The sequence below is a fragment of the Dioscorea cayenensis genome, unplaced genomic scaffold, assembly GCF_009730915.1.
Source record: "Dioscorea cayenensis subsp. rotundata cultivar TDr96_F1 unplaced genomic scaffold, TDr96_F1_v2_PseudoChromosome.rev07_lg8_w22 25.fasta BLBR01001023.1, whole genome shotgun sequence".
NCBI lineage: Eukaryota > Viridiplantae > Streptophyta > Magnoliopsida > Dioscoreales > Dioscoreaceae > Dioscorea > Dioscorea cayenensis.
Genome location: NW_024087414.1, coordinates 53668 through 71899, shown reverse-complemented (window position 1 = coordinate 71899; position 18232 = coordinate 53668). Strand labels below are relative to the sequence as shown.

Sequence of the window (18232 nt, the reverse complement as noted above, 5' to 3'; positions counted from 1 at the left end):
TACATGGTGAGATCATTCTCATGCTAAATTTTCCAAAGAACAGACATAAAAATGATGGTAAGTTTTCCTAAGTACCAACATAACAAATTTAGTTATGTCTGACTGTGAATAAAAACATTACATAAGGACAACATTTTATTTTTTGGCTTTCATAAGACATACAGGAAGATCCTACCTGAAATGATAAAATAAAAGGTGATTGGATGCAGAGCAAGCTACATAGGAGTTGTTCTTATCAAAGATAATATGAGAAATAACCATTTAGGTCAAGCATAAACATAATAATCATAGAGCTAGAAATGCATATTTTCCATGGAGTAAAGGGATCCAAGTTCATGTGGTGACAGGAATATATTGGACAGGGATAAAACACACATGTTAACTAATGTATGAAATAATACTCTCATTAAACTTATCGAAAGAGTTTCCAACCATATGCGGTCATGCCAATGTAGTCTTCAGGCCCATAAGCATTCCAAACATCACCAATTTTTGTTTTTTTTTAAAAAAAATAGCTTCTTTTCTGAAGCTTAGAATTATGTCTCATGAACGACATTTGTTTCTTTCCAAAAGAATTCATGATTATATCTAATTGTAATTCAATCACCTGCCTAAATGAAAAAAAGCTTTTATGGGCATAAAAATGGATAAAAGAATGTGATACAAATATACAATGCCATAAGTGCAAATTAAATAGAGAGGTTCTAACTAACAAACTATTTATGGGAAAATGTTTATTTGCAGATCTACCATCAACTTCTCTTTGCTTGCTTATGGAGATATGATCAACGTGGTTCTTTCCAAATCAGAGAATTTGGTAGGATACCATCTAAGTTCTGTTTTTGTTGCAAGCATAAGATCTGTAAATATTATTGAAAGTTCCAACAATTTGGACAAGTCCAGGGAATAAAAATCAACCAGAAAGGTAAAGATGTCATGGATTTAACTTATGCTAAAGATGTTATTGTTAAGCAAAGCAAATAAAAGGAATGACAAGATAACTGTTGCCCGTAATCCTAGTGTACAAAAATTCTAAAAACTACATATCCACTTTGTTTGCTGATGGAAAGAAAAATTTGTAAATGTTTACTATGATGATTTAAAGGTTTAAATACAATGAAAACAGCATCAATTTAAACTAGCTGAAGGATGTATGCGGTCCAAAGATTTTATTTAAAACCATCTGAAGTTCAGAAAGAGCAAATTTCAGCAAAAATGCATTGCATTCCATTCGTAATGCCCAAAAAAATTATTGAAGACAGCCAGTTTAGTAGCCATCTTCATTAATTTAAATTTGTAAATGTTAAGTTTTCATATAAAATTTAGAAAAAGACATGAACCATAGAGCCATTAATTAAATCTCTTTTGCTAGCTACTAAACTTGGAGATCCTTTCCCTCTAATTAAGGAGAGTTTCTGAATAAAATGTTCCAGCAATCGAAGGTGAACATTACAAATGAATCTCTTCTTTAAAAGATAAATTATTTAAGTAATATAAACCTCTAAAGATCTTGAATTTATCTGCAGTACACCTGGCAGTTGTACGTATGTTGGCTTTATTAAATGTCATTTTTGTAACATAGAATGATCACATGTTTCTTTCTATTCCAAAAGGTCATTGGACAGTGAGAACAGGTTGCATGCCAATGTAATAGAGAAAGACTAGTTTTATTAAAATAATTAGTTTCTAGTCTGCCAATATTTTTAACAGTAATTGACTGAAATATTTGATGAAGAACTTATATTTAATTGTTCTGTTTAACTGGCTTGTGGATGACTTTCAAAAGAGAGGATGAACTAAAAGCTACCTGTTTTTGTTGAATAATAGTATGAATTTCACTAATATGTTTTTAAATCAAATGGATTCCTTTGATTTCTCAAATCCTATTTCAAATAACCAAATTGACTACAAATTGCCTCAATTTTTTTCAACATTGAAACAACTCACTTAGGTGTCCGAATATTTGTTTGCATGCAAAGTTTCGTAACTCAATATTCTTCATGATGTCATGAGTATAGTTTGCAAACTCAATGTCCTAGGCAACAACCTAAACACATACACGGCAATAAAAAATAATATTAAAGAACAACGTAAACACAATCTACTCTCCTTCCATCAATACCACAAATCAGTTAACTAGACACATCAACAAGAACAATTGCCGTGAACAAGCAAAGACAAGAATAGCCTGCCACATCTAAACCTCAATTCAAGATTCCGCAAAGAAAAAGCAGCACTTTATAAGCAAATATATGTACCACAAATGAAGCCATGCAAAAAGATTTGTTAACAAGGAAAAACAGTGATACAGCATTGTTTTTTCTATAAGCATAGGCCATGCAGCCTTCCCCATATTCCATCACACAATATCGCAAGCAAGATTCTAAACACAGACAACATAGATGTCAAAACTTCACATAAAACAGGGGAAAAAATTGACAGCAAATCATCCATGAAACAAACAATTCTCAACCACCCACAAAGTTCAAACACAAAGTTTCAGGAGCAAGATTAGCATTAGATAAGCATAAATCCATTTCATTAATATATAATCAAAGCCTGAAATTCCAATTCACACAATATAAACCAGAGAGGAACACACACATGTCTAAATCATTAATCACTCTTCTTTCTCAAAGTTTCCATCTTGGCATGATAAATAATTACAGAAAGAGAAAGAGAAAGAGAGAGATATCTTACTTGGTATGCAAGGCAAGGCAAGGCAAGCCTAGCCCCGAGCCTTGAGCTCGGCGAGGCGGCGCGAGAGATCATCCTCATCAACCTTCTCCTTCTCCTTGGCAGGAATAGCATGCGCAGCAGCCTGCGGCAACCCAACAGTGACCTCAAGGCCATAATCATCAGCAACCTGCTGCATAAGGCTGTTGACCTCGCCCTCAGGAGTGGAAAGGCTGGTGGATCCGGCCATGGATCCCTCCATGAACTCAGCCTGGACCTCCATGTTGACGAACTGGCGTTCAAACTGATCCATAGTCTCAGACATCTTCTGGAGGTTGCTGGTGGCGAGGGAGGACTCAAGGGCCTTGACGATGGAGCCCATGGACTTACCGATCGTCTGCATCTTGGCCTGAGTGGTAAGGCGAGCAATGACGGCGTCCAGGCGAGAGGCAAGGCGGAGGTAGTTCATCTGCTCGTTGCGCTTGCGGATGGAGTTCTCGGCGTAGATACGAGCGCCGTCCATGTTGCCCTTCTCAATGGCCTTCTTCACCTTGAGCTTCTCGGACTTCTCCCTCTCGCACTTGTGTGCCTGGCGCTGGAGACTCTTGGAGGCGAGTTTCAGCTCTATGATCTGGTTCATGAGCTTCTCCGTGTTCCCCATTGGAAGAGATTAGGGTTAGGGTTACGCTTTGGGGCAAGATAGAAATCGAAGGGGATTTGGGACTAGGGTTGAAGACTGGACTGAACCAGAGAAGATCAGGGACGAAAGGAAAAAAGGAGGGAGACTAGTGCAGATTCAAATCATAATTTTACTGGGGCACTGCTCTTAAATTAAGTCTAGGGATGTTCTTTTACCATTGGATTTACATTTAGGGCCCGTTTGGTAAACAAGATAGAATATGGACGGATATGATATGAGGACTGGATAGAAGTAGAAAAGGGTATGTGCATGATAAGCTCATATCCTATGTTTAGTGTGCACCGGATAAGGCATTGGATAGCATTTATTATCTTATTTAACGTTTGGAGTGGAGGATATGATATGAATGATATGTAGATAGACAAAATTATCTTTTAAAATATAATTATATATTATTTTTCCAAATAGAGTTTCTTTTTTATTTTTTTCGTTAATGATTTACTGATAGATATCTTTATGAGTTTCTATTAAATTATTAAAAAAACCTAATGCTCATAAATATATAGATCATAATATCACCGATTTGTAAAAATTATACTTTATACCTTTTTTTTCTTTTGGAGAAAATCATACACAAAGTCATTAATATGGTAAAAAGCTAGAGTAATAAACTCATTAATGAAAAACAAAGTCCTCTATTCAAGCACAAGATCGACGGAGAAACTCTTCAACCACTTCGAATGCGAAAAACCCTACTTAGTGAAATTAATAAGCTTTTTGTCCCAAACATCAAAAGATGAAAAGAAGGCATATAATCAAACCCTAGATGAGTTTAATAAACCAAAAATAGGGTAAAAAAGTAAATTTAAAATTTTATTATATCCTACCTGTCTATATCCTGACTCTCCACACAGAATTTAATATCATGTCCCCGGTGGGATAAATTGGGTCAATAGGATAATATTACTATATCCTATTGGCACACCAAACAAAGAAAAATAATAGGATATGATAGTCTATCATATCCTATGACCCTTATCATGTCTACCAAACCAGCCTTTAATGGCTATCATAAATCCAACTGCTACCATCATTTCTTATATAGTATTCTTACATAATTTTTTTTTAATAAAAAATAGATGTTAAATAATAATCTAATGACTATAATTTTACTATTTTAGACATACACATGGAATTTGAGAAAATCAACGACAGATTGGAAAAGGATTGAGAATAGTGAAAATACAAATCATATTTACATATAGACCCTTATAAAAATTCATATTTGCGTACATTTCTTTAATAAAAGTCATATTTATACCATGACACCTTTAAATAGGGACTAAATTTCAAATCTAAAAAATTTTCTTCAGTGCCATTGGATTTATATCTAATGGCTACTATAAATCTAACTTCCACCATCCCCCTTCCGGCCTTCCCCTTTACTATGGCAAGTGGAGGCCAAACCCCTCCTCCTGGTCCTCGAAATAAGTCCTGGTCACAAATAGCCTCGTCTTTCACTCAAACAATCAACAAGTCCCCTCTCCATAATGAACAACTCTTGAACAAGCTCCAGGCATCCACCACTAGCTTCATCAAGCTTGATGCTGAGGCTCTCGGTCATGGCCGTATGAAATTTCAGCATGCTTTTTATGGGAAACTGTTTGGAAAACCCCCTCAATTCGACCAAGTGAAATCCTGTCACGCCCCGTCCCACGGGTCCCACACATGACATACCGCCACGATAACCCAAGGGAGGTACAACACTACTTCAACCCTAGATCATCGTAAGGCTAACCTGTTTCCTTGTACATAACCACTATCACAACAAGAAACATTTTAACAATCTAACCTACACAATTATTCCTACACATACCCATCACTTCATACAAGTTATAACACATGGATAATCATAACATTGAGTTCATAACGATAATGATAATAACCATTCACATAGAGAGTATACTTCTCAGACACAACATAAATCTAACCAACATATGTAAAAGTATCTAAGAAGAAAGATACATATTAGGGTTGGTAACATCCTAGTGCATCCAACAAATACATGCCAAAATATTTAAGTATCATACACAGCTTAAGAAAACACAAACTACTCTGCCAAGCACTTCACGCTTCTATCCCGTTGCTGTGCTATCACCTGGGAGGGAAAATAAGAGGGAATGAGTAACTAGGTTACTCAGTGAGTGGCTAAACATGGAATTATATCTCATTCATTATGAATTAAATATATGCTATGTCACACATATGTTTTTGGTCCTCAAAGTATTTGATATACTTTAAATAACAAAACAAGACATTAAGTTTGCACCAATGAAATGCATGATTTAAAACGATAAAAACCATCATGAAATCCATACCAGTATAAAAATTCAAGTTTATACATTTGTTTGGTAACTCAATGTCCAAAATAGTTAAGATATAAATCAAACATTGAAACAATCGATTGTATCATAATTAGCCTCGAAAACCCTCCCTCGCTAACCGTGTCCGCAGTTAGGTCAGGAGCCACCAAGATGCACGTATCTTGGCGTTGGCTGCTGGGAAGTTCATGTGGTGACTCCAAACAACCCAACTATATCCAAGTCAGGGCTCTACGCTCCCACCTGGAATGGCATAACCAGTTTGACAGTATTCCACGCCACCTCTATACAGGTCTACCCATGGAAACCGTCCACACCCTTACTGCAGTAAGTACTGGGGTTTCCCTCTGTCACCAACAAAACCACCCTGTCAAGAACATGAAGGCCGTAGCCCACCATTTCCATGGATATGTTCAAGACCCACGGGTTCTCGCATAATAAAATTCAAATATTTATCACAACATAATAAGGGTCCTTATTCAGGACAATGTTCACAAATCATTAATAAGAGCCATCAAAACGAATAAATATCATTCTTGCTCGTAGGCTCAATATATACATCAATAGGGAAGCATAAATCTCACCAATAGATCACAAGTGTTCACAAATGCCAATCTCACTTCAAGAATCAATAACATGTTCATAATCATTCAATGAAACCATTTTCATTAAGAACATCACACAAGAGTATTCATTGAAAACATATATATATATATATATATATATATATATATATATATATATATATATATATATATATATATATATATACCTCAAATCAATTATGCCATCATCATGGTAAGATTCAATTTGTTTTACCCAAAGCTTTTGGTCATCCTAGGAAGAACATCAATCTTTAAAAAAAAATACACAATTCAAACATATTTTCTAAAACATGTAGTTTTCAAATCACAACAGCAATATATATATATATATATATTTCTGATCTGTAGTAAAATCATGAAGTCAAATCATAAATCATCATGGTTTCCAAAGCCCATGAAAAACATGTCAAGAGTTTTATGGATGGAAAACTTGTCATGCAAAGGAAATAATATATATATATATATATATATATATATATATATATATTCGATAATATACATGATATATAGTCCATGAAATAAAATTCTACTCACAAACTTGGCAAGCTAAAGCACCCCGGTGTTACTTCTCCACCGGCTCTTTCCCCTTGATTGAAGCCTCGCCTCCTAGACGCATTTAAACAACCAAAACAAGCAATGAAACTTCACCCATGATTTGATCAATTAAAATGAAGGACAATGCTCAAAATGGAAAAATGAGTGCCTCTAGGGTTTGCTAAGCACTCTAACAAGAAGATCTAACAAGAATGAAACTCTCACAACCCTCAAAACTAACAAGAAAAGCAAAAGAAACCAAACTTGGTTCGGTGCTACAGTAACCATAATTTAGAACATGAAAGATCTTTCTCAAATCTCAATGGATTCAAGGTTTTACAACTCCATAGTTCTTCTATTCTCTAAATCCAAACAAAACCCATGATTTTCGACCCATAATATCAAAGAAATCCAACAAAAAAGAAAGAGAGAAGAAGAAGATCAAGTGAAGCACATTCTTACCTCAAAGCTTCTCAAAAACCCTAAGGAAAGCTCATTCTCAAGAGATGAAGAGAAATCTTTGAGTTTTCTTCTTAATTCAAAGCAAGGATGATAGGTTAGAACAGTGGGAATGAAGGTTCTAGAGGAGGAGAAAAGTGGAGGAGAAAAGGGTTTGTGGAAGTGCATGTGTAGAAAGAATGAAGAAAAAGTGGCTAAAATGGCTTCAAAACTCTAGAAACTTGTCCCATACGGCCCCCCATACGGCCCCCTTATAGCCCGTATGAGTTAGTTCAAAGTTTCTGGAATTTCTATCCCGGGGTTTATCCAGCCCGTATGGACCATGTTTACCACACTCAGCCTATAGTAAAATGGCTCTAAACGGCTCATTTGGTGTTCGATTGACCTCATTTTTTATTCTAATGACTCGGGACACTCTAAGGCACACTCACACATTAAAATTACTTAAGAAAACACATAATAGGACATTCAAAAGAACTTAAGCACACAAGTTAAACTCAAGAAACAAAACATAAGAGAAGTAGAGGAAAAGTCGAACTCCCACAAATCCACTCTCTTATCGAAATGGTATGAATTTAGCGAAATCTTTATTTCCGATTTACCTAATGGCTTTCTCCTGATCAGATGCTCTTATGAACTAGCAATGAAACACCTTCCTCTTGAGGGCCCATGGTTTGTTAACGGAATTATATTGCAATTGTCTCCCTGAAAGCCTTTCTTTAAGCCATCCTTTGCTTAGCTCAACACCGTTGCGATTTGGGTGCAATTCCACAATTTTCCTGTTGAGTGCTGGGATGGCAAAACTCTTGAGACAATCATTGGTAACTTCGGTAATCTTATCAAAATCGATGAGTTCATTTCCACTCTGGCCCATTTGAGGTATGCTAGAGTTTGCATTGAGACCGATCTCTCTAATCCCCTTTGCCAGGGGTTCTGCATAGGGGATGATCTTCATCATGTTTTCATCATCGTTTTGTGTGAACAATTGCCTACATTTTGTTATAATTGTGGTCTGGTGGGTCATGGGAGCTAGTCCTACACTTGTTTTGAATCAACGGGTGACGGTGGTATCCAACTGCCCTCTCGCTCGATGCGAGAGCCAGTGGAGGATTCAATCCAGGTTGCCGATGATAACGAACAGCATATGGACATCTCTGACCCCCCCCCCCTTCTAAACACTCATTGGGCCATTTATCCACATTGGAACAGCCTTCTTTGGAGATGGATTAGAGCCATGGTTACTGGTTTCTCGACGGCGTGGCCGGACTTGAGGTCACGACGGCACTTCTCGTGTCGATCACATGGCCTAGAGACCAGCTGCCGACTCGAGTGCCATTGCTGCTAAATCCCGAGACCCTGTTTCCCGTAGCCCACGTGGTGGTAGAAGCTTTGCAAGTAGAGGACGGTCCCTTGGTTCTCACACCAGTCGTAGCTATCCTATCCCTGACATTCTAGGTGCTTCCCCCACTAACCCTCGTCCTATCAATCCTACCATTACTTCGTCCCTCGAGATTACCTCCTCCACTACCAAGATTACCTCCTCCACTACTTTCAATGTCCAATTAGCACCTATGTACTGACTGGGTTTTTTTTTTCATGCTGGTTTTTTTTCCCTAAACAAATTTTATTGGGGTTTTTACATTTTAGTCCATCATCTCTTTTATAATTATTAAATAGCTTATTTATGATTTTTTTTACTTAATTTTTTTTTAAAAAATTGTTATTAAAATAGAAAAAAATATTTGAAATTAGAATTATTATTATTAACCGTTGAATTATTAAAATGTGAATTATTTTTAAATTATTTTATTAATATTTTGATTATTATTAGAGGCTAGAAATTATTTAAAATTATTTTTATTATTATTGGTAAAATATTATCATTATAGTGGGACATGGTGGGGCGTCGGTGTCCCTCTCAGTTGGGTGCTTGGGGGGGGTCGTGTGTGTGGCGTTCCCCATCGCTCGGGACATGGCGTGCATATCCAAAGCGCGTCCGCCCATCCCTTAGCCGTCTGGTTTTGCTGGGATCAGTGAAACTTGACTGAGAGGGTTTTATGTGATGCCAAGTGATGTGGCATGAGTGCCGGTTGGGATGCTACCGTCACCGAGATGACCCCATCGGCACCGCTACTCGATCAAAATCAGTATCCGGAAGTGATTTCATCAATAAAATAATTCAAAATAATTCCCATTATAAGGATAATATTTTATTAATGATAATAAAAATAATTTTAAATAATTCCTACTTTCAATAATTGCCATTCTCCTTTTAAAAAAAATAATAATTGCCATTCTAATAATAATCAAAATATTAATAAAATAATTTAAAATAATTTTAATTTTAATAATTCTCAAGTTAATAATAATAATTTTAATTTTAAATAATATTTTCTATTTTAATAACAATTTTTTTAAAAAAAATTGAGTAAAAAAACCCACAAATAAACTATTTAATAATTATAAAAGATATGAGGGAGTAAAACGTAAAAAAATCAATAATTTTTTTAAAAAACCTAATAGCCTAGTCAATACTCCACGTGCCGACTGTGTATTGATATGATAGTCTTAGATTATTTGACAAATAAAATGGTTTTAGGGCTTTTGACAAATAAATTGACTTTAGAGATTATTTTGATAATAAAATGGTTTAGACATTATTTTGACAATATTAAAAAAAAATTAAATAGGAAAAAAAAAAAAAGGGAGTTAAGACCATGAGAGATCCAAGAAAACTTCGAGGGCCCTTGTTGACTTCTCCATTTTATATTAGCTTATATATATATATATATATATATATATCAAATTCATATGGTATATGTTTCTTTAGTTGTGAGTGGGTCCCGCGACAAATATTTAGGAAATGGGTCCCACAAAAATTGATATTAGAGTTTGGGATTTGATGGGCCCCGCAAAAGTCAAGGAGAATAACACCTTTGGAAAATAACATAAGCACCCATACTTGACTCTGTCTTTTTTTAAATTTTAATAAATGTATGATAAATAAATAAATAAATAATGTAGCTAATAAAAGATTAAGGAGTTGCCATATTTCAATAAAACAAATTCTCTCTATTTTTTTTAAGTGACTAAAACTCCTAAATTTAATTTTTTAATTTAAAAAAGTATATTAAAGGCTTATTTGGATGAGCTTTTGGAAAACCCAGAAGTGCTTTTTTATAAGTTAAGCACTTCCGGGTTCAAAAATGATTTGATATTGAGCTTTTGTCAAGAAGGTAGAAAAAGTCGAAAAAGCTTTTCGGGATGCTAGTCATGAGCGAACTCGAAAACTGCTTTTTTTAAACTATTTTTACAGCTTCGTTTTTACAGAAAGCTAATACAAAACACAAAAATATAAAAAATAGTCTTAACTTACTCCTGAAAAGCACTTTTTTTCCGAAGCACTTCTATTAAACTTAAAAAAAGTGCTTTTTTTAGAAACCAACCCAAACAAGGCCTAAATGAACAAGTCAAATTATGGATATCATGGTGCAGATCTGTAATCTACTTGAAAAATAACGTAAGCACCTATATCTGACTCTGTTTTTTTTTTTTAGATTTTAATAAATCTATGATAAATAAATAATGTAGCTAATAAAAGATTAAAGGGATGCCATATTTCAATGAAAAAAATTTCTCTATTTTTATTAAAAGTGATTAAAACTCCTAAATTTTGAATAATTAATTTTTAAATTTTAAAGAATATAATATTATTAATAAATCAGTCAAATTATATGTGGTCCAGATCAACAATTTTAAATTTTGTTAACAAATAACTATCAGCACAATAGTTGAGTGGTAAATTATTTGACTCTCTTTCAAAGTATGAGTATTAGTGTGTGGAGTGGCTTACTTATTTTGTTAAAAAAAATTTAAATTCAAATATTTAAATAAAAATAAGGACAATTGATGACAATAAAATTAATTATAATAGTAAAAAGAGAATTTAGTAACGTCTGGTTAGGAAGCAAGAATCTCAATTAACTAAATTTTGAGTGTCATAAATTTATAATGCTAAAAATAAATGATTTAAATATGCGAAAAATTACTATATACTTTAATGGGGAAGAATCTTAAATTTATTTTAATTACTTTCTAAGTTTTATCTGTACTTGTTACATGTCTCATGCATGTGTTTTGGTTTTAACCTACATTATTAATATTTAATAAAAACATATCTCATTATTCACTTGAATCAATGAATGATTAATTACGATTGGGTTATTTTAATCATGTTTCAAAATTTTAATTTGTTTTAGAAATATAAATACCATTTGCGACCGTGTGTTTTGAAATGTGGCATTTAATTATTTGGCAATGAACTTACTTCAGAAAACAACTGATTTGTTCAATTAAATAACTTGTGCAATTTATCCCCTATAAGAAAAAGTCATCTTTACCCCTTATTAAAAAATGTCATTGAAAATGACATGAAAAATAGAAATAAAAAACAATATTGTTTCGACGGTTTAGCTTATTTGTTATAAACAATTAAAGTTAATTTTTTATTTTCATATTTAATTTTATTTTCTTTTGATTTTTTTAAATTGATTATTTTAACAAATCATGACAAACAGCCCTAACTTAAGGGGTATTAAAAAGACAAACAAATAAAAGTGCACTAGTTACATTGACTTAATGATTTCTTAAAGATTTATTATGTAGAATAAGTTAACAAATAAGATAATGAAGACATGTCATATAAACCCAAAATGATATATATTAAAATCCAGTGTACAGAGAATAAACAGTACTTTATAGCACTGGGTCTAAGCTTACAATAAATGAACAATACTTTTATAATAAGCACGCATGAAGTTTTGCGCAGCACATGCTCATTCGCTACCAAAGTACCTTACCACTAAACTATACTATTTTGAAAATGTTATATACATCTTTGTATGTAGTGATTTATTTTTTTGCTTTGTAGAAGAAAGAAAATGCAAAATACACCAAATTGATTTGTCATCATCAAAGCAAACTACCACTGAACTCGCTATTTGAATCTATGGTCATGATGAAGTTAAAGAGTTCTGATTTTTTTATTGTTATATATTTTAATTTATTTATATTTAAAAATAAATAAAAAATCAAATAAAAATAATTAAAATTATAAATTTTTATCTCATCAAACATTTATTATTATTATGATCTTCTATAAGTTTCAACAAAAAAAAAAGGGCAAACTCATTATATTATATGACAGTGCCTATAAAATAAACAATTAAGGGTCACAGCCAAATGAATTGAAAGATTCATGTTTGATTAGAGAAGAAATGATGGAAATTGTAATAACAACAACAATTTCATTAAGGCTTGTTTAGCTGCAAAATAAAAAAATATAGCATAATTTTATTATGCAGAAAATGCAAATGATTATTACAGAAATTATAACATATTTTATTCCTACAAAATGCGTATTTGGTTAACAAAATAAAAAAAATTACAGAGATCGGTCGATTGGCGACTGGACCACCGGTAGACTAGTAACCGATTGTCGGAGGCCTACCAGACCACCAGTGGATCGCCGGTGTGTCATCAGAGGCCGGTGGACTGGTGGTTGGACCACCAGTGGACTGATGACTGGTCGCCGGAGGCTGGCCAAACAGCCGATCGGACTGGTGGCCGGTCGCCAGAGACTCGCCAGACCACCAGTGGATTGCCGCCGTGTCACTGGAGACCAGTGGATCGGTGGTCAGACCGCCGGTGGACCGGTGACCGGTCACCAAAAGTCGGCTGGACTGCCAGTCGGACCTGTGACCGGTCACCGGAGGCCAGCCAGACCACCGGTGGACCGGTGGCTAATGGCTAGATAAAAAAAGAAACTTTTTACAATGAAAAAATACTTTCACTAAGAGTGGAATATTTTTTTATACTATAATACTTATATTATGTCATAATTTTATACTCAAAAATAAATATCCAAACAGCTAATATGACATAATTCTCAGAAAATATTAAATTATGACATTGTACAAATTATGCTATAATTCTGGCCTATCCAAACATGCCCTAAATAATTATTCAAATCATGCACTTATTCAAATCATGAGTCATGCAAAGTTATAAAGTAAAATGAAGAGAGAGAGAGAGAGCTGCCTACGTCCCTAGGAAATTTAATAAGTCAAAATTTTTTTTCTAAATTATTATTAATCAATGAATATATACCACTTGATTATAAATGATGCATCACTCCACTACCAAGTGACACATATTTACTGGTTCTATGCAGAAAAATTCTACCATTTTCCTGCAAAGCGTGAGAACGTATTGGTCTCTACCCAAGCCTGAGTGTTTTATGTTAAGTTAGAATTTTTACTTCAGAGTCTATCTGGCAAGATTAAGTACTCCATTGAATTTGAATTTATTTATTATTGACAATATGCCTCATTATAATATATTCAGACAGGGACCAGGTTGCCCGAACCACTGGTTGTGGTCAAGTTCAAGGTGAACTGGACCAGAAGACGGCACATTGCCAGTTTTCCCAGTTGAACAGGTCCATGGCCTGTCGACAAAGGGCGAACCAGACCAGAAGGCGGACCAGTTCTCAGTTTTCCTGGTTGAACCGGTAAGGGTGTCATAATACCGGTGATAAATTTTAACACCCATAACAAATTACACAGGATACCGGTGATAAATTTTAACACCCATAACAAATTACCCAGGAGAAGATTCTTAGGTTCAAATCCAATTTTAAACCAAAAATTCACAAGGCATGAATACATGGTGAGATCATTCTCAAGCTAAATTTTCCGGAGAACACACATAAAGATGATGGTAAGTTTTCCTAAGTACCAACAAATTTAGTTGTCTGATTGTGGTAGCATGACATGGCAGTAAACCAGTTTTTGCAGCTAATAAAAACATCACATAAGGACAACATTTCATTGTTTTGCTTTTCATAAAACATACTGGAAGATGCTACCTACAATGATACAATAAAAGGTGATTGGATGCAGAGCAAGCTACATAGGAGTTGTTCTTATCAAAGATAATATGAGAAATAACCATTTAGGTCAAGCATGAACATTATAATCAAGAGCTAGAAATCCATATTTTCCATGGTGTAAAGGGATCCAAGTTCATGCGATGACAGGAATATATTGGACAGGGATAAAACACGCATCTTAACTAATGTATGAAACAAGACTCTCATTAAACTTATCGAAAGAGTTTCCAACCTTATGCGGTCATGCCAATGTAGTCTTCAGGCCCATAAGCATTCCAAACATCACCAATTTTTGTTTGAAAAAAAAAAAAGCTTCTTTTCTGATGCTTAGAATTCTTGCCAAGAGAATTCATGATTATATGATTATATCTAATTGTAATTCAAACACCTGCCTAAATGAAAAAAAGCTTTTATGGGCATAAAAATGGATAAAGGAATGTGATACAAATATACAATGCCATAAGTGCAAATTAAATAGAGGGGTTCTAACTAACATACTATTTATGGGAAACTGTTTATTTGCAGATCTACCATCAACTTCTCTTTGCTTGCTTATGGAGATATGATCAACGTGGTTCTTTCCAAATCAGAGAATTTGGTAGGATACCATCTAATTCTTGTTTTTGTTGCAAGCATAAGATCTGTCAATATTATTGAAAGTTCCAACAATTTGGACAAGTCCAGGGAATAAAAATCAACCAGAAAGGTAAAGATGTCATGGATTTAACTTATGCTAAAGATGTTATTGTTAAGCAAAGCAAATAAAAGGAATGACAAGATAACTGTTGCCCGTAATCCTAGTGTACAAAAATTCTAGAAACTACTTATCCACTTTGTTTGCTGATGGAAAGAAAAATTTGTAAATGTTTACTATGATGATTTAAAGGTTTAAATACAATGAAAACAGCATCAATTTAAACTAGCTGAAGGATGTATGCGGTCCAAAGATTTTATTTAAAACCATCTGAAGTTCAGAAAGAGCAAATTTCAGCAAAAATGCATTGCATTCCATTCGTAATGCCCAAAAATTAATGAAGACAGCCAGTTTAGTAGCCATCTTCATTAATTTAAATTTGTAAATGTTAAGTTTTCATATAAAATTTAGAAAAAGACATGAACCATAGAGCCATTAATTAAATCTCTTTTGCTAGCTACTAAACTTGGAGATCCTTTCCCTCTAATTAAGGAGAGTTTCTGAATAAAAATGTTCCAGCAATCGAAGGTGAACATTACAAATGAATCTCTTCTTTAAAAAGATAAACTATTTAAGTAATATAAAAGCTCTAAAGATCTTGAATTTATCTGCAGTACACCTGGCAGTTGTACGTATGTTGGCTTTATTAAATGTCATTTTTGTAACATAGAATGATCACATGTTTCTTTCTATTCCAAAAGGTCATTGGACAGTGAGAACAGGTTGCATGCCAATGTAATAGAGAAAGACTAGTTTTTATTAAAAATAATTAGTTTCTAGTCTGCCAATATTTTTAACAGTAATTGACTGAAATATTTGATGAAGAAGTTATATTTAATTGTTCTGTTTAACTGGCTTGTGGATGACTTTCAAAAGAGAGGATGAACTAAAAGCTACCTGTTTTTGTTGAATAATAGTATGAATTTCACTAATATGTTTTTAAATCAAATGGATTCCTTTGATTTCTCAAATCCTATTTCAAATAACCAAATTAACTACAAATTGCCTCAATTTTTTTCAACATTGAAACAACTCACTTAGGTGTCCGAATATTTGTTTGCATGCAAAGTTTCGTAACTCAATATTCTTCATGATTTCATGAGTATAGTTTGCAAACTCAATGTCCTAGGCAACAACCTAAACACATACACGGCAATAAAAAATAATATTAAAGAACAACGTAAACACAATCTACTCTCCTTCCATCAATACCACAAATCAGTTAACTAGACACATCAACAAGAACAATTGCCGTGAACAAGCAAAGACAAGAATAGCCTGCCACATCTAAACCTCAATTCAAGATTCCGCAAAGCAAAAGCAGCACTTTATAAGCAAATATATGTACCACAAATGAAGCCATGCAAAAAGATTTGTTAACAAGGAAAAACAGTGATACAGCATTGTTTTTTCTATAAGAATAGGCCAAGCAGCCTTCCTCATATTCCATCACACACAAAACTCAATATCTCAAGCAAGATTCTAAACACAGACAACATAGATGTCAAAACTTCACATAAAACAGGGGAAAAAATTAACAGCAAATCATCCATGAAACAAACAATTCTCAACCACCCACAAAGTTCAAACACAAAGTTTCAGGAGCAAGATTAGCATTAGATAAGCATAAATCCATTTCATTAATATATAATCAAAGCCTGAAATTCCAATTCACACAATATAAACCAGAGAGGAACACACACATGTCTAAATCATTAATCACTCTTCTTTCTCAAAGTTTCCATCTTGGCATGATAAATAATTACAGAAAGAGAAAGAGAAAGAGAGAGATATCTTACTTGGTATGCAAGGCAAGGCAAGGCAAGCCTAACCCCGGGCCTTGAGCTCGGCGAGGCGGCGCGAGAGATCATCCTCATCGACCTTCTCCTTCTCCTTAGCAGGAATAGCATGCGCAGCAGCCTGCGGCAACCCAACAGTGACCTCAAGGCCATAATCATCAGCAACCTGCTGCATAAGGCTGTTGACCTCGCCCTCAGGAGTGGAAAGGCTGGTGGATCCGGCCATGGATCCCTCCATGAACTCAGCCTGGACCTCCATGTTGACGAACTGGCGCTCAAACTGATCCATGGTCTCAGACATCTTCTGGAGGTTTCCGGTGGCGAGGGAGGACTCAAGGGCCTTGACGATGGAGCCCATGGACTTGCCAATCGTCTGCATCTTGGCCTGAGTATCAAGGCGAGCAACGACGGCGTCCAGGCGGGAGGCAAGGCGGAGGTAGTTCATCTGCTCGTTGCGCTTGCGGATGGAGTTCTCGGCGTAGATACGAGCGCCGTCCATGTTGCCCTTCTCAATGGCCTTCTTCACCTTGAGCTTCTCGGACTTCTCCTCCTTCTCGCACTTGCGTGCCTGGCGCTGGAGACTCTTGGAGGTGAATTTCAGCTCCATGATCTGGTTCATGAGCTTCTCCGTGTTCCCCATTGGCAGAGATTAGGGTTAGGGTTACGCTTTGTGGCAAGATCGAAGGGGATTTGAGACTAGGGTTGAAGAATGGAGGAATCCGAGATGATCAAGGACGGAAGGAATAAAAAGATGGAGACTAGTGAAGATACAAATTATATTTACCTATAGGTCCTTATAAAATTTCATATTTGCATATCTTTTTTTTTTTAAAAAAAAATCTTCATACAAGGGCATCTCCTCAAGAGAGACCCTCCTAATTTTCAAGTTTAAAGATGTTCTTTGGTGCCGTTGGATTTATATTTAATAGCTACCTTAAATCCAATTGCTATAGTTATTTCATAAATGATATTAAACAAATTAATTCTATATAATTCTCTGTTTAAATAATAGCTATTAAATAATGATTTAATGGCTATCATCAAATATTTGAAAATAGTAATATTAGACTAAATAGTCGATGTGTACTCCATTTATATTCCTCTGGTTCTTTTTACTTGTCTTATTTTAGAGGTTTTTATGATCCTTTTTATTTGCTCAATTTTAAAGGTTTTTATTTATCTGTTTAAAAAAATTTATGAAGTATGAAATATTTTTCAAATTTACCATTTATATGTTATTTATATAACTTCCAATAAATTATATTCAACTACACATTTTTAAGACAATTTTAGTTTTATAAATTTTAGATTACTAACTTTTATTAACTTTTTTTTTATTTAATTCGTGTGATTTAGATAAAATAGATAAGTAAAAAAGAACCGACCCAATGTATATATATATATATTCCCTTTATTACACATATTTTTGCATATGTATGTAGATATATATGGCATAACCAAATATACCAATAATTGTGGGTATAATTGCACA

The 18232-nt window shown here is 34.3% G+C and overlaps 2 protein-coding genes and 1 long non-coding RNA gene across 3 annotated transcripts; all 3 read right to left on the bottom strand.

The window, feature by feature from the left end:
- Nucleotides 1–2517: 2517 nt before the first annotated feature.
- LOC120255477 (ESCRT-related protein CHMP1B-like) lies at nt 2518–3472 on the bottom strand. The gene has a single exon (XM_039263295.1). It carries the CDS (start codon nt 3335–3337, stop codon nt 2729–2731), a length of 609 nt encoding a protein of 202 aa, XP_039119229.1. The 5' UTR covers nt 3338–3472; the 3' UTR covers nt 2518–2728.
- Nucleotides 3473–5233: 1761 nt separating this feature from the next.
- Nucleotides 5234–7486, bottom strand: LOC120255483. The gene is made up of 3 exons (XR_005535023.1): nt 7299–7486; nt 6837–6908; nt 5234–5474 (listed from the first exon to the last, which is right to left on the bottom strand). It is a non-coding gene; the product is annotated as an uncharacterized LOC120255483 (long non-coding RNA).
- A 9071-nt stretch (nt 7487–16557) lies between these two features.
- Nucleotides 16558–17494, bottom strand: LOC120255475 (ESCRT-related protein CHMP1B). The gene has a single exon (XM_039263294.1). It carries the CDS (start codon nt 17378–17380, stop codon nt 16769–16771), a length of 612 nt encoding a protein of 203 aa, XP_039119228.1. The 5' UTR covers nt 17381–17494; the 3' UTR covers nt 16558–16768.
- Nucleotides 17495–18232: the final 738 nt, after the last annotated feature.